Raw genomic sequence first — 14,733 nt, forward strand, 5'->3', positions numbered from 1 at the left:
CAGTTTGCTTCATGCCTACGATTATGAGACACACGTGCGTCCAGACACACCCTCTGTAGTCAGCTGATTAATGAGACTGGAGACCAGACAGAAGCACAATTTTCTGTCTGTACAAAGGTCTGGTGATGGTGATTAGGAACTACTGTGTTTATGGTCTGATGGCATTGAAGCGAAGTGAGGATGTCCTCAGTGTTTCCACTCCGTGCCATATCTAGTTCCAGAATATTTCCAGCTGCTCCGTGGGTCAGACAGCAGAGTAATGACTGGCTGACACCTGGTTTTTAGAGATGGCCTCCTCTGGTATGCTCCGTTGGCCGATCTAATGAGGTCTATGCAGCAGTGGAGCTCAGGTTAAATGCTTTGACCGCTCTGTAACCGAGCATGCAGCCAAGGGGGGTCAGGACACTGTGTTACTTTGCTGCTGACAGACAGAGGAATGTGGTTTTGAAGACACAAACAGCAGACTGTGGAGAATCTCGCACAACTGGTTCAAAAGTGTGGCTCTAGTAATCTCCTCATTACACAACCACTCTCCTACACATACCCGGTGTCTGTCACTGACTGCCACAGATAAACACATAATTATTAGCATGTACTTTTGGCACGATGTTTGTGCAGGCGGGAGCGCGTGATGTACATTGTGACCTTCTGACATGTTCTGAGCCAAACATCAGGTGGCACCAAGAAGCTGTGTGTAAAATCATGTCTACATGTGTGTATGTGTATGTGTGTGTGTGTGTGTGTGTGTGTGTGTGTGTCTATGCCACATTTTGCAGAAAAGCAGGCAGCACCCGCTTGATAATTAGGAGTCTTAGACACCTGCAGGCGTCCTATGAATCTGAATGTCACGTTCACAAGAACAAGGAGATATCTTAGAGCTTGTGTGCACTTGTGTGAAAATGAAATGTTTGTCAGTGTCAAACAACTTTAGTGGTTTAAAAAAATAATGTAATAAAAATTACATGTAGAATACATTAACATACTATATTTTATGTATGGCCTGAAAAACTGAAACCTCCTGTACATTGTTATGCAACCAATGTAAAATTCCTGTAATAAATACTTTTGAAAATAATTATCTTTAATTTAACTCTGACTTATTAATACACACGTCAATCCAAAAACAGTCAGCCATAGCCACAGAAGACAATACATAACTGTTTTTAGAATCTGAGTAGTTCTCCTTATACAATAGCTAGTAAAATGAGTTTGACATATAAAATCAGTGGGCTGCCATTGTAAGATAAAGAGCGAACAAACATTGGCTGTTCAGCTAAATATTAACTGGTGTTATATTTCTGAGAAAATCTGAGACAGTTCTATGTTTGTTTGTGCATGTAATTTTAATTACAGCCTCTGGCAGAAATACTGTAAGTAAACAAACAGATGCATTAGAAGTAGCATTTGTAGAGTATAACTGATATGATTAAGTTGACTCTGTTGATTCATTCTTTTAGCTCCATGATGCAAACTGTGCCATTCTTCTATCAGGAAATACGGTGCAGAGTGATAAATTGTTACATCCCTAATAGGGATGAGGGAGACAACCCAAGTAAAATATTTATCTATAAACAACATAAAAGGTAAATATATAAAAAAATAAGTACCACTGACAGATGAACAGCAATTTAACAACTTCTATTAGCAGGGGGTATTAAATTAGCATACACTAAGCATATATGTGTATGATGTATGGAATTTGCATGGTCATAATAAATTTCAAAACATTTATGATATCACAGGCCTTTAAATGGGATATTTTGAACTGACTAAATAAAAAATATATATAGCACAGCTGTTTCTATAAATGTTGATGAGAGAGTTCTTGACAGCTTGTGAGTGTTTTCTGACACTGATATCTAACCTGATGTTGTTGGCAAAGTACCCCCAACACACTATCGCTTAAAGGAGTGGTAATTGCTACAATAAACCCTATTAAAGAAAAAGCTTCTGATTTCTCCACTAATGGCCGGACCTGACCGTGAGATGCGGTAACCTGAGCCAACAGGGTTGGTAAATGAGTATCCTCCCACTGAAAGCCATCAGTAATCACATGGCTGCATGGGGAGCTGCTAGCACCATTCCATCTGTGTTGTAAATGAGATCTAAATGAAATCTAATACTAGAGGCCGTATTCAGGAGGGAACCACTGTTGAGCTGTAGACACTGATTGAAAGGGGCAGCGCCCAGGAAATAAACTGTGAGCAGTGAAGGGGGGGAGAAAGAGAGGGAGAGGGGTGGTTTACAATATGAGCCTGCAACATTCAGCTTAGTTAAACATTTTCAGACACGGTAATCAGGCAGATTTGAACTGAGCAGTTTGTGCGTCGCCTCACGTTTGCGTGAATGTGCTGATGTGAACTTTGAATAACAGTAATTAAAACTATGATGTGATGAGTCTAATCGGCAGTCAGGAGGACTGAGAACGAGGGAGGGGAATAGGAAACTGTACTGCTTCTTTGTTTTCAGTTCATTTCACAGCTCCCTGCTGATTTCCTCACTTCCTCTCGCACCATTTGGGTTATCCTATTAATTTAATTGGCAACACAGCACTACAGGTGAAAATGACCCATAGGACCTAGGGTAATTTGTGCTCCACTATTGTATCAGCCATTCACTAAATATTAACAGTATTTTCATGTACTCTGTTTTCCTTATCTGTTCAAGTACATTAAAAACAACAATTCTTCTGTGGAAATAACCTTTGCTTTTCTTTATATTGTTGTATGTGCCTTGTAATTAGTTGTGTTCTTCAAGTGATTTGGCTTCAAGTGCATCTTTTATGTTACTAGAATGAGCATCTTTTGCATTTATTATGTATATGCTGGAAAGGACGGAGGGATACCTGATGAGAATATGTAGTGCTTAGTGATATAGTGGCAATTAAAATTACTGGTGGACTAACTCCAACGCAATATAATTTTGAAATGAAAATTTTCCTATAGTTTAAATCACTGTGACAGTTTCTATAGTTTACATCACTGTGGTAGCAATAATGCATAGAATAAAACCCTAAAATTAATATCTTTTTGAAAAAAAAGGTGTTAAAAGAGGGAAAAACTCAATTTCACACATCAAAAGGTGAATAAACTGAGTTTTAGTGGCTTTCCCCTCCACTGCATTCCTGCCTGTGCTCTGAGAGGAAAAATGGAGGATGGGAATTAAAGGGCGGGTAGGATGAGGAGGGCATGGAGAAAGGTGATGGAGTGAGAGAAAAACGAGATGAAAAAGAATGATGGAGGGAAGAAAAAAAAGGGGAGGGTGAGGTATCTCAACAAACTCATACGACCTGCAGCCATTCGCCTCTGCCAGTGATGAGTTTTCTTACGACAGTTATGAGAACAGAGTGATTTATTACACAAGCACGCGCATTCAGGCATCCTCGTACACACATATTAACAAAAACACAGCGCCATATTTTACAGGTTACCTTGGAAGATAGCGTGAAAGCTAGACAGGATGATGACTGATACCCACATGTCTGGTTGCATAATGGGTGGCAGCTACGTAGGCCAAGCTAGCCTTGCGTGTTGCTGTTGTGACGCTGTTGTTGCCATTACGCTGATAAACAACCACATGATCATCTGAGAGATTATCCTAAGATCTGTCACTTATTGATTTACTGCTCAGCTTCTCCTTTAAATTGCTGCCAAATTTCAAACAGCTCCAGAGCTAACAGATTTTGCAAGATTCCCATGAATGCACCAGTTGAATTATCCTAATGACAGCAGCATAAGGACCAACTGTGAACACTTGCCAAGATCTAGAAGTTAATGACAGGAAATCTGAACAAGCCTTTCCTTTTCTGAATGAATTTTGATATATTTTCTTGTAAATACCCATGAAACTCTGTGTTCTTTGCTTATCCGGGTGAAAACATTGAGTGTGAAATGAATATGCATATAGTTGTTTAGCAGGATCAGCAGCTTGCCAAGCCAGCTGGTACTGTGAAGTTAACTGTGCTGGAGGTTTCTTTTGAAAAAGGCACATTTCAGTTTGGCTGGTCACTTCTGATGCTGTATGGCTGATGAACTGGTCACTCTGCCATTACATATTATTGAAGTATTTAAGTAGTTTCACATTTACTATGACTCACTAAAATCTCAATAAAAATATTTAAGTTGATAAAAATGTGGATATTTTCATCTAGTTAACATTACTAATAGTGCTCTGTGGATTTTTTTTTGTTAATTTGTTGTTTATGATATAGGAATTGATATTTGGTTAAAGATGCAAATATTATTATCTTTTTGAGGTCTGTATTGATAAAGCCACGCTTTCTTTTCTGTAGGGTTAAACCATTAATAATAGATTATACAATGATCACTCCTTATTGATATATTTGATTACCATTATAATTTACAAATGAATATTGAGAGGAAAAAGGACTTTGTTAATGTCAGTGAATGCAGAAAATATCTGTGCCATGCACACTGAGTGACATTTTCCTTCATCACAATGAGCATGGGCACTGCAGTTTATTTTGAATCAACCCCACATATACTCTCCTGTAGCTGTAAATACTCACTGTTGCACCAAGTGTATTAATTCACTGCTGAAAACAGTTCCCAACAAACGCACCACTTACTCAGTTTACTTTAAAAAATGAAACTATATACAGTATTTGTGACCAGTTTTTACAACTTCAGTGGGAGCTAATGAGCTTTGGGTTATGTGCCACAGGCAGAGGAGGAAGTTAGAAAGTCGTTATTGGGATTTGTTGACAGAAAAAAAAATCCTTTCATTTCAGCACTGCAGATTAAAAAGTCAAGGTTTGAGACTGATGTGATCTGAATGACAAACACAAGCCTGTGTCTGTTTTTATGAATCCAGATGGGTCGGATAGATGTGTTCCACGCTTACTCAACTTCATGTGTGTATAAGTTTAAATGAGTATGTTTATGACTCACCAATATCGTCAATTTTTAGGCCTGGTCTAAGCGTGTAGTCTGGTTCTGTAGGCTCTGGCTCATCATCCACATCAGAGGCTGAGAGAGAGAAAGAGAGAGGGAGTGGATAAATTGAGTAGGACAGAAAAAGAGGGAAGGGGAGAGTGAGGGAGCAAGGGTTAAACCATTGCTCCAACCCCAAGGATTTTAAATACATCCAACTTGACATCCTGAGAGAAACGTGCAGAGGAGCAGCAAGGCAAGGGTGTAAGGGTTAAAAAAAAATCCCCCGGAGCAGACAGACTGACAAGCCATAACTTCACCAGCAGCTGTGAGAGCAAGAGAGGGAGAGAGAAAATGAGTAAGCAAGTGAGAGAGAGAGAGAGAGAGAGAGAGAGAGAAGAGAGGAGGTGAGAGGAGGCAGATCAAACTGAAGAGAGGCAGTGTGTGAAAAAGCATGGAGAGCGATGGAGCCGGTGGGCTGGGGGTGAAAGAAGGAGGAGAGGTTAATACTACAGGGCTGTGGAAGTTAAAAGGACCGGACAGGCCAGGGATCAAAGTCTGTGTGCGTGTGTGTGTGTGTGTGTGTGTGTGTGTGTGTGTGTGTGTGTGTGAGTGGGTGAGAGAGAGGGTCGAGAGATTGAAGGATGGCAGGAGCGCGAGTGAGAGAGGTTAACGCTACATATACATAGCCACCCACTGACCGCACACAGCAATAAATGGATTCTGACAGGGAGCGAGGGGAGGAGGGGTGGAGGGGGGAGAGGAAGGAGAGAGCAGAGAAGAGGAGAGGACGGAGGCAGAGGGGATGAGGGTCTTCAAAGCTGGAGCTGCTCCTTTCTGCTGCTACAGATGGAGAGAGAGGAGGAGAAAGAAGAGAGAGACAGAAAAAGAGAAAGAGGGAAAGAAAAAGAGGCGCTGGGGGTGGGTGGGGGGGTACTGTGAGTGAAAATGCTGCAGGGGAAACTCAGCAGGAGTATTAATAGCCTTGCCTCTTTTAGACTGTATTTAGACTGTATATGCATCTGTATGCAGCCGGTGTGTGTATGTGTGTATGAGTAATAGGTGTGTGTGAGTGGGTTCGAAGGAGCCCGGTGGTCGCCAGATGGGCAGAGTGGCCAGATGGGTGCAGGTAAAGTCTGCAAACAGGTCCACGCACCGCATTACAGGTCACACACCACACACAGACGCACTCACACTCACTCACTCACACACACACACACCCACACACAGTGTAAGAGACCTACCCGTGGAGCAGCAGACATACACTCGTAGTCTCAGACAGCTGCGGCCGTGGTGGTGGGTGGGCGTGGCTGTGGAAAATAAAATGCAAAAGTGATCAATGTCACAATAGCCTGTATTCATGCACTACTATCACTTGTATTCAGAGTTGGACTCGATTAGGTCTTTCCAGACCCCCAACCCCCTCCAATTTCTGACTGGCAACAACACCTGTGACCATGGCGACAGCGAGCACTCACTAAAAAAAAAAAGCAGTGATTATTGTAAGCTGACAAAGTGTTTTATCTGTAATTCACCAAATGCTGTGGATAGCTGAAAGCACAGAATGTGGGTTGTGCAACTGTGAGAGCAGTGGATTAAAAACGTTCAGATGACACGCCGATCTCTGTCCCTGATGCACCATATACAGTATAGCCTTTATACTTTTAGTACTGAATAAAATTCAAACTGTAAATGTAAAGGTCACACTCTTTCTAAATTACCTCAGACCAGGTTTGGTATTTCTATAATGCAGTTTTTTTGTTATGTATCAGCCAGCACATACACCAATCCTGATATACGAGAGGGAAAAAGTACATAGCTAAAAATCATATGCAGGGATTTTGATCTCAATGCACCTGTATGTTCTCGTACTAACGTGTCATAACATGTTCTAACATGAACCCTTAAATGCATGTTGCAATGCAAAAATAAACATCATAACTTAAACCGTTTTTTCCAACTGATCTTATGTATGTGCAAAACGCTAATACAGACCAATATATCGGTATTGCCAACAGGCAATAATTTTAGGGGCATAATTAACCGGCTGTATGACCATTAATGAAAAAAATCTTTTAATGCCTGTAGAGAACCAAACAACCGATGAAACATGTCTTTGTAGTGAACGCTGTGCAGTTTTCTGACTTTGGTGCTGCAGAGTGAAAAAAACTTTCCATAGACATCTCCCACCAAGTAATGTAGGTGAAATGAGTACAGCACTCATTATACAGCCATTTAGTGCATGAGACATTTATCTTTTGCCTGAAATATTTGTTTTTAAATTGTTTTATGACAAGCAAAAAGTTCATTATTTATACACTGTCATATTGGCGCAAGGTGCTGTGAGTTAATTTGATTAGCAATCAACAAAATGGATGAGCATGCCTGACTGCAGGGTGATATGATTAGATGTGAAGCAGCAATTTGTTATCCAGAAATTACCTGAGGACAGGCTTTGGCTAATTTGAGTATTCATCAAATCTATTTAACAATAAAAACACATTATTTTAATCTACAGGAGTTAGCTGTTAGATCACAGCTCTAGTCTCACTAACCTCCTCCTGCAAGAATAAGAATCATTTTGCATCCTTTTCCATTTATATTCTGGGTACATACAGTACATTGGCACATAATATTGATATGCACTGACGTATTGGTTACTGGTTTGATTCCACTCACAGATGTAGTAGTACTCCTGTCCAACGTGGAACTCGTAGCCCAGCGAGAAGGCGCTGTAGCGCTGGAACTTCTCAGAGAACTTGATGGGTGCATGGGGGGCATGAGGTCGGTTACACTCCCACCTCTTGAAGCCCATCTGGGGGTCGCAGTTCCTGTAACCACGGTAACTGACCATGTAGAGGACGTACTGCTCTCCGGTGCCAACCATGCGCTGGCTGTCGTTGTAGTGAGGGCAGTAGATGTCCAGGTAGTCGTTAACATTCACCTGCATTGTGTAGCCCTCCCTGCGCAGACTGGAAACAGAGATGTATAGAATTGATATAATTCTGAAATAGTAGAATATACATAATATATCATACAGTTGACATTAAAGGTGATTGCATTTCAACACTTCTTATCTTTAACAGGGACACTCAACACAATACACAGGATAAATGTTCAAAAATATGAAGATGAACAGTACTCTAGTGATTTAAAAAATGTCCTTATAAAACTGAATAGGGGTCATTAGTACTACACACATATTACACACAATGTTTTCACAAAATTTGTTGTCCAAACATTTTAACAATGTCTCTAATAGTACACACACTGACTCACTCACACTCACACACACATAGAGCTGCATTATTTGTTGTATTTTGGCATAGTTAGCATAAAATTCCACAGTTAGCATGAGAGCTAAATGTGGAACTAAATGTATTAAGTGGCACTAATTCCAATTACACATGCAACAATTTTAGATACACATACTTTTGAGATTTACACTCACTGTCACATACATCACAACTTGCGCTGCGCTCTGTATGGCATGTTGTGTTTCGAATACTTTCAGCTCAAATGTTCACCCTTTGTCAGACAGAGCTTTGTTTGAGAGTTATCCAGTTATTAATAACACAAAGCAGGTGAGTGTGTGAGTGTGTGTGTGTGTGTGTGTATTTGAGGCTACAGGGCTGCTGCATGCAGAGAATGTGGAGCTGACTCTTCAGTATGGACTCAAGGCCCCAGGGCCACAGCTCCTTCTCCTGGTGTCAGCGTAGCGCTGTCCCCTAACCCCAGCGCTCGTACATCAACCTGAGCGCAACGTTGCGCTCACGTCAGCCGTCAACGTCCTGGCCACGTTTCTCTCCCCCCAAAGCTCATATATCAGCGTCAACCCTAAAAAAGACTTGGCTTGACAGGAAGATAAGGTCTGATTCCGTGTCTGGGAAGTGTATGCGTTATGTGTGTACGTGTGTGTAGTTTGTGTGACAAAGTGAAATAGATTCTTTCCTGACATCCAAAAGCCCTCTTTTTCTCCCCATCACAGACACGGGCCCATATCTGTGTGACAGAGACAGGTTGCAGTTGTAAATCATACACACGTCGATGAGCATGTGCGCGCGCACACACACACACAACACACATCATAGTCAGATGTTCTAGTGGTGACACCATAAAATCACAAGGGGGCAGCAGTGTGTCATCTTCAGACTGATGCTTCCTCTCTCCCTCTTTGCCAGTTCTAGGTCATGTCTCCAGGGAGATTATTATTCAATTATTAAATGAAGATCGAAACACTGTTCCCAATGTCTCCCTCTCTCCATCATTCCTTACCACTCTCTTCAAACCCTTCCCGAATTTGTCTTTTTCTCCCTGCTCTCCATTTCTCTCTTCCCCCTCTTCCAGCAGAACATGAACGGAAGATTAATTGTTCAACATCCTTTTCTCCTTCTCTTCCTCCCACTCTCTTCTCCTGTCCTCTACTCTCTCTTCTCCTCTCACTTTCTCTCATTACATCATTTACTAGCCTGCAGAGGAGATTTACTTCTTGTGGTATTAGTTGTAGAAAAAAGCATAAAATGCTTCAAGGGAACTATATTTATAGTGAATGCAAAAAAGAGAGAGAGAGAGAGAGAGAGAGAGCACGAGTGAGGGATGAGTTTGGTTCCACCAGGGAGGCGTGAATGCAAATTGAGTAAAAGAGCAGTGAGAGCCAGAAAGGAGCAGACAGAAAGGGGGGGGGGGTTACGCTACCAAAGAAAAGCACGTTCTCAGAGATGAAGGGATAATGGGAGAAAAGAAAGAGAGAAAAATGAGGGGGAGAGCACCTCGGAGCATCTTGAGTAATCTGAAAGCAAATCACTTAAAAAAACAGATAAAAGCTGGATTTAGGATTCCCACTATGTAGGTGTGTGTGTTTGTGTGTCTACATGTGCACTTGCTTTGGTTTGTGTGTGTGCGTGCAAGAATGTGTATGTGTGACATCAAAGCACCTCACTTTAATCTGCCAACTTTTTATATTTGATAGTGGGACTCATTTAAGGGGTGTGTCTCTGAGATAAATCCACATATACAAACAAATAAAAAAAAGGTGATTAGCCAAAAATGTACTTGTCATGTAAAAGTGGCATCAGAGTTCCTTAATGTTACAATAATCTATCTGAGACCACAATATGCTTTAGTTTGAGGCTGTGGACAATCAGAAAATCAGATGTGGCAAATTGCAGAATGAGTAAAATCATTATTTTTAATTATACCTCTGCAGTCTCATTCGAACATGACAATGATTTTACATTAGTGGGAAGTTGCATCAAACAAAAATGCTCCTTAATTGCCCCTAAGTTGCATCAACATTTTTGCATGAAACAGAGCTTTGTGCAGGTAGATGCGGCAGAACCAAAAATAAATCTGTGTTTGAGACGAACCATCGGGACTAGCACTGGGCATAATGGTCACGACTGTCCTGTGACATTGTCTATGTGTGTGTAAGGCAAAAACTTTTCACCGTACACACGCATTAACACAAGACTGGCCGCAAACTACGGCTCTGGCTATAAGTGAGGTTTTTGTATTACAAGTCATTATTTTCATCTATGCCAGCTGGCCAAGTTTAGTGTTTTTAATGTGTTACATTGTACTGTGAGTGACCTGCAGAAATAGAAAACTCAACAACATGATGCAATCCAATATAAGAGTTTAGTACAAACTATCAGTAACTGTTGTACCCATCACTGGTACCCAGTCACTGTCGTTCCAAAACTGTAAAAACACAGAACAGAACAATATAATTAAAATGAGACATATTGGTGTATAACAAACATGTAGTTTAACTTTCTTACTGCATAGACAGACACTTTGTATAAGCCAGCGTCTAGGTCTCAGTGACATCTAAACAAGGCCAATCAATCTTTATACTGTAATTCTAGAATGACACTGTCAATATGTTAGAGAGCTGTTGACTTACTGCTGTAATTTTGAGGTTGCTGTTTTTGTTTGTTGTTTTACTGGACTGCATAATTTGGTGAGGTGTTTCTAAAATTTTTGCTCCCGCATAAAATATTATGCAGTCCAATTCAACAACACCACAGTCACAAAATGTAACAAGAAATGTTCTAGTCTCAACAACAACTAAACTTTTTAATTAATGTAATATTTTTGCATAGACATTGTATTGCATTTTACTGCCAACGCTTTAATAGTGAATTAAATACACGATGACAGGAAAATTTCTGAATTTCTGCTGCCATGAACTAACCGCACTGTGACTTAGACGTAAGTGTTTACGTTCATCGTTTAAGTGAAGCAATTGGATATAGTGTCTGTTGGGAATGTGCCCCCGCCTTTTGTGTAAAGCTGATGTGACAGCTCCATACCATCTTGATCACATTATCCCTTAAGTCTGCCCTAAGACAAAAGAGAATGCAATAAATATTTAAATGTAAAAACCGGTTTCTTAAAGAATTGTGAGAAACAATTCCATTCTGACTTAGAAGAGCCTTTTTTTATATTCCCCTTTATGATATTGGAGTTTATTGGATAGTCATGCTTTCTGAAAACTAAAACACAATAAAAAGAGATGAGGGTGGAGTAGTTTATGAGATGTCATGATGTGTTGCTTTCTTCTGATGCCTCCCTTTCCTTTTGTGTTGGATCACCACTAATATCGTCTCTCATAAGTGATGCTCTGCCAGTTGAAACTGATGGCAGTGAGAGCTGAGACACGGAGCAGGAAGTTTCATTAGCAGCACAACTCCGAGGAGCAGAGCGGCAGCTTCCAAGAAGCAGGAGAACGCTTACATACACAGATCCACTAGACGGATGAGGCGATGCAAACGATGGAGAGAAAGACCGGAGGATTTATAGGATGAGACGAGGGGTAGTCGGGGTTAAAAGCTGCAGAGTCTGGCCACCAGGGAGCGGAGGGTGATAGCGGGAGGGGTGCGAGAAGAAGCAACAGCTAAGAGCAAGATCAAAGTGGGCCTGGATCAATGTCACTACTGTAAAATCACATCAGAGAGTGTGAGAGGGAGGGAGAGAGAGAGACACAGAGAGAAAGTATGTTGCCTATATAAATCAGTCATATGCAACATAATGCCACAGAGTTACCCCCTGCCTGACTATTATCTGCCTGGCCTGTTGGAGCACTGTATAAATAAAACACTTTGACAGTAACAGCAATCATTCCTTTTTGTTCTCTGTTGGTAAGATTGTAGAGTTTGTAAGGGGAGGGGGGCGCACTCTGGGGAACTGGAAGCTCTAAAGATTTAAGCCAGCGAGTGTAGATTTTCCTTTCAGGCACTACAAAGTCATAGCATGGCGTATGCTGAATATATACCATGTTTTTGTGAGAAAAGCACATTGGTCAATATTCCACAAACTGAGCGATGAGAGCACCAAAATCATCCATCTGTGACCTTTGGGTGATTCCCTCTTTATTATTTACACTGACAGTATCTCCACCATTACGCTGTGCCACCACGCTGTGATTATATTATTTGTAAAACCTGTTAAAAAAAAAAAAAGGTGAGAATTTCTTATATTAGAGCTGTCAAGGGCAGGTGTGAAAGCTCACCAGTGCTCTGGTTAAATATTCTCAGGTGAAAACTATTACTTATTAAGGCACATTTTGCACATGGCTTATTAAACCTTCTAGTGTTGACAGGTCAGCAAATGTCAAAGAACGTCCCTTTATGGCAAAATTTAAAAATAATCTCATCAGTGGTCTTGCAAATTGCCATGGAAACCAGACGGAAAGGCATAAGGAAACATAATGCTAGAGTCAGCCAAAGAGGGAGACCTGGGGAGGTTCAGCTCAGCACCCCAAGGTACAGTTAGTGGAGTAGCTAACTACTTTAAGCCTAAATAAGAAGTTTGAACTTTGTCTAATAAATAGCAGTTAATTGTTTTATTACATAGCCTCTGGGTTCACACCGTTTCATTACTAGGCCTGTTTGGTAGGAAAATCACCGGTGTAAATAATAAAATGATTAATGGCTGAATTCCATTAAGCTGCTACATGCTGGCTCACTGTTACATTCTTACAGGGATGCTTCAACAGAACAAAACAATTGGTCAAAATGTCAAAGTTGGAGGAGCCAACTAAATTTTGGTGTGGATCCGGTTAAACAGGGGGATTTGGCCTTAGTGGAGCTATGCACTCTCTCTAGTTTGGATTGTTAGGGAAGCTATTTCCAATGATCAACAATGAGTTCATCACCTACATATGCATGCAATTTTTACTTTTGCAGTCTGTTACCGCTAAAAACAATAACAAGTGAAAATAGTTACTTAGAGTATTCTTAGTAGTATTAGAGTATTCTAATTTCCATTTCAGTCAAATAACAAATTGTAAAAAATCACCTAAATGTTAGCAGGTGCGACAGCAGCACAGTTTGAATAAACTTCAAACTTCATTTCAGTGTAAATAACTTTTATATGAACGAGGATCACAGTGGTTCCATGTTGAAGTGCTCATTTCATGGGAAGATTCTTATCTATGATGAATACTGACAATTTTTTGCTCTTATCTCAGTTATTTACTTTTTGTTTCCCTCTGTGTTTATGACAATGTGACGTTATAGATAATATATTTTATTTTTTAAAATGCATCAGATGACTTGATCAACAGGGCACACGGGACACGTGGATAATTTAGGTGTCCAGGTTTTTGTGCTCTTTCTAACTAGTGCGCAATAATCAAAAGTAGAAGACCACGGGTGGCTGATTGGGCTGCAAGAGTGTGACTGTATGTGAGCATCAGCGGATTGTCAAAAAAAATAAAAAATGCATGCCAAGATAAATCAAGGTTAAAGAAATCAAAGGAGACACTTCTGATAGGCACAAGGTTGAGGCTGGATTAAAACTTGTCCAGCAGTGTTACAAATGATTGCCAATCAGGACTTAAAAAGCCACTCTGCCTCCTGAGGCCAGAATTCTTAATCCCATCTCAGTTCGGTACAGAGATGCTAACATTGTTGCGGGAGGACTCCAATCAGCCAGCGGAGCAAACGTTATAATTGAATGGCTCCCCTGCTGAATGGAAACTCCCAGAGATCTGTAGCATCAATGAGGCCCTCATCAAATACAGACAGGAGTCCTTCCTACTGTATCCTCGTCTTCCTACTCCCTCTGCTCTGTCTCTCTGTCTTTTTCTCCCTCTTTTTTTTGTCTCCTTACCTCCATTTGTTCTTTCTTATGCCGTTTTCTCAGCCTGAGAGAAATCATACAGACAAGAGGGAAAAAAAAGCCCTTTATTGATGCCAACTAATTGAGCTCACGTTGAAGATTGATAAGTGTGACTGCCGGTGAAGAGGAGTACCGGCATCTCTCTGTTCACAGCCTCTGTCTCTTTTTGTTCTTTTCCTCTTCATCCCTCCATAACAGGAGGAGGAACATGCATGTGTGTTTGTGTCAGTGCCTGCAGGTGTGTGTATGTGTGTGCGTGTGTGTGTAGGGGGGGTCTTATAGGGCATAGTGGTTGAGTAGGTTCTAAATTCTCCCCATTGAAATCAATACCTGTCTAGAGTGTGTCCAACAGACTGGAATATTCTGCCTTTTCTCAAGGCCACTACATACACTCCCTCTCTCTCTCACACACACAAACACACACACACACACTTACAGTCCTGCCCTGCAGAGCGATGGTTCATCATTGGTAATTGATCAAAGTATTACAGCTAACAGGGTTTCTTGCCAAGCAGCCTCACACACAGCGCTGACATGATCCCATAACACGAGCAGTGTTCTCCAAATCTCTCCTTCTCCATTTCTGCCCTTTTCTTACATCTTCTCCATCATTTTACTGTTCTTATTTTTCTGCTCTTGTCTCACTTCTCTCTCGTGCTCTTAAACACTCACTCTCTTCCCCCTCCTCCTGTCTGTCCTCCATCCATCATCCGCT

General features: G+C 41.0%; 1 protein-coding gene across 1 annotated transcript in view; it reads right to left on the reverse strand.

The window, feature by feature from the left end:
- efna3b (ephrin-A3b) overlaps positions 1 to 14,733 on the reverse strand; it is a 57,124-nt gene that overhangs the window by 4,122 nt on the left and 38,269 nt on the right. Inside the window, exons 3-5 of the mRNA XM_018680491.2 lie at positions 7,572 to 7,864; positions 6,137 to 6,202; positions 4,911 to 4,988 (exon numbers count right to left, since the gene is read on the reverse strand). Coding sequence (XP_018536007.1) covers positions 4,911 to 4,988; positions 6,137 to 6,202; positions 7,572 to 7,864 — 437 coding nt within the window. The remainder of the gene's footprint in view (positions 1 to 4,910; positions 4,989 to 6,136; positions 6,203 to 7,571; positions 7,865 to 14,733) is intronic.

This window comes from Lates calcarifer, linkage group LG15 (assembly GCF_001640805.2).
Source record: "Lates calcarifer isolate ASB-BC8 linkage group LG15, TLL_Latcal_v3, whole genome shotgun sequence".
Lineage (NCBI taxonomy): Eukaryota > Metazoa > Chordata > Actinopteri > Centropomidae > Lates > Lates calcarifer.